The 2,399-nt window shown below is 68.5% G+C and overlaps 1 protein-coding gene across 1 annotated transcript; it reads right to left on the minus strand.

Annotated features, from left to right (window-relative positions):
- Positions 1-447: 447 nt before the first annotated feature.
- On the minus strand, positions 448-2,385 carry EIF4E1B (eukaryotic translation initiation factor 4E family member 1B). Its single transcript, XM_006037817.3, has 7 exons — positions 2,362-2,385; positions 2,149-2,252; positions 1,924-2,019; positions 1,510-1,573; positions 1,179-1,292; positions 765-904; positions 448-595 (listed from the first exon to the last, which is right to left on the minus strand). Exons 1-7 carry the CDS (start codon positions 2,383-2,385, stop codon positions 481-483), a joined length of 657 nt encoding a protein of 218 aa, XP_006037879.1. The 3' UTR covers positions 448-480.
- Positions 2,386-2,399: the final 14 nt, after the last annotated feature.

Genomic DNA, 2,399 nt, shown 5'->3' on the forward strand with positions numbered 1-2,399 from the left:
GGCCAAGGGCCCCTAAGCAGCACCACCCCCTCACTGGGGCAGCAGGGCCCTGGCAGCCCAGGGCTGGTGAAGGGCAGCCCGAGCCAGTGCATTGCAGAGCGCCGGCCTGTTCCTCACCAGAGGCTCGTAGCACAGAGCTCACTACTACCCCCACCCCCAGGAGCTGTGCCCTGCTGGATGGGCTGCACCTGCTGCGCCAGCAGCTGAGGGCAGCAGCCTGGGCTGAGCAAAGGCGATGCACCTGTGCAGGTGCTAGAGCAGGGCAGGGCAGGGCAGCTCCCTTGGTCACTACCCAGCTGTAGCCACACAACAGGGCCCAGAACTGAGCTCTGAGCAAGGGCTCACCCCCACACAGGAGCTTGCTGGATTGCCCGTTGTGTACAGGAGCTCCTGCCCCCCACCCCTGCACAGCCCACCTACACCCCAGCGAAGACAGAGGCAGTGCTGGCTGCAGTGCTTTCATTGAGGGCCCGCCCGGCCTCACACCACGAACTTATTCTTGGTGAGGGAGCCACTTTTGGTAGCTGTGTCCGCGTGGGCCTGGTAGCCGATGACAATCTTGGAGGACAGGCCCAGGCGCTCCTTGTACACACGCCTGCGGGGAGGGAAGCAGAGCACAGTGCGCTCAGGACTTCTGCCAGCCCCAGGCCCTGGCCATAGCACCCCAGCCCCCTGCCTGCCATGTTCTGGTCCTTGCCCCAGGGCAGGGCCATACCCAGCCCTAGCAGCCCTCCTCTCCCCCGCAGCTGCGAGGCCTGCAGTACCCGATGTGGGGGACGCCCTCGCGGTCCTCGGCCTCGCAGGTCCACACCGCGATCTTGTCACCCTTGGCACGGATGTTGATGACGGCGCCGCAGACCTCGCTGCTGTACTCGTCAAACGACTCCCCGATGAGGCACAGCAGCTGCGGAGGTGGGCGTTATGGGGAGTCCAGTACACAGCCCCCGCCGGATTCAGGGGCACAGCCCTGCCTGGACACCATTGCCCACACCCACAGCACCCGGGGGGGGGGGGGTGAAGAAGGGCAGGGGCAAGAAACTTGGGGGTGTCTAGGGCTGGGAGCCTGGAGTGCCCCCCAGGACTGGGGGTCTTGTGCTCCGCTCCGGTCCAAGGGGACCTGCCCCAGGGGGAGCAGAGCCACTTGGGGCACGGGGGAGAGCAGAGCTGGGCGCACTCACAGTCTCCAACCAGAAGTGATCAAGCTCGGTGTGCCGCTGCTGCTTGGCCAGCGTGATGAGCCAGCGCCCGCCACACTTGTTCCGGTTGTCCTCCCACATGGGCTCGATCCCGTCCTGGGGGCGCAGCCATCACCAGGAGCAGCACCCCCTTCCCCACCCAGATCTGCATCATCCACCCTGCCGCCCCCAGCACCTGCCATCACCCCCGTCCCCGGAGCAAGCACGATGCCCAGGACTCCCTGCTCAGCTCCCATGCAGCCCCTTGCCGCAGCGCCCAGGGGTGCCCAGCCCCAGGGCTCATCCCAGCTGCCCTCTTCCCCACAGGCCTCACCTTGAAGAGGGAGTAGTCACAGCCCGACGTCAGCTTGCTGGCCAGCTGGATGTGGCTGTACAGCCTGCACGGGCAAGGGGAGCCGCTGGGGCTGGAGCAGGACCTCAGGACCCCCTGTGTGCCCCCCCAGCCCCCCAGGCAACACCAGGCTGCAGGGCGGGCCCTGCCCAAACCGCAGGGGACCCAGGCCGAGGCAGCACCACAGCTTCCCCCACCCCACCAGGCCCCGAGAAAGGGGCCAAGGGCACCAGCCCTGCTAGCACCAGGACTGCCCCCCACCCCAGCATGGTGTTGCCTGGGGTCATATGACCAGCCCTGCCACTGCCTGTGTCCCACAGGGGCCAGGAAACGAGCGCCAGCCCAGGGCTCGGGGGGAGTTGGGGGGCAGGCGGCCTGGCCCTGGCCCACGCTCACGCCCAGAAGTCCTCGACAGTGCTGAACTTGGTGACCAGGCGCAGGTTGGCCTGCCACATCTTGCTCTTGTCATTCTTGAAGAACCACAGCGCCCACCTGGGTGCAGGAGATGGGTCAGCACCATGCCAGGCCCTGCGCCCCACACCCCCAGCCCAGCCAGGCTCCCCCAGTGCCCCCGGGCGGGGGGTGATCCCTGGGCAGGGGCAGGGGACGAGCCAGCGCTACCTGTTCTGCAGCGGGTGCTTGCCCAGGGGCACAGCCACCAGCACCTCTTTGTGGGCCCTGCGCCGCCGCGGTGCCGCTGCCTGCTGCTGGGCCGGCGCGGCCCCCTGGGACAGGAGCAGGAGCAGGGGGCATGAGGGCAGCGTCCCCCAGGGACCCTCGGCCACAGCCCCCCAGACACCTGCTCGAGGGCACGCTCCTCCCGGCCCCACTCACCGCCCCGGCTGCGGCCGGCGGCATCCTTCCGCCCCCCC

Source organism: Alligator sinensis, unplaced genomic scaffold (genome assembly GCF_000455745.1).
Source record: "Alligator sinensis unplaced genomic scaffold, ASM45574v1 scaffold1170_2, whole genome shotgun sequence".
In the NCBI taxonomy this organism is placed as follows: domain Eukaryota; kingdom Metazoa; phylum Chordata; order Crocodylia; family Alligatoridae; genus Alligator; species Alligator sinensis.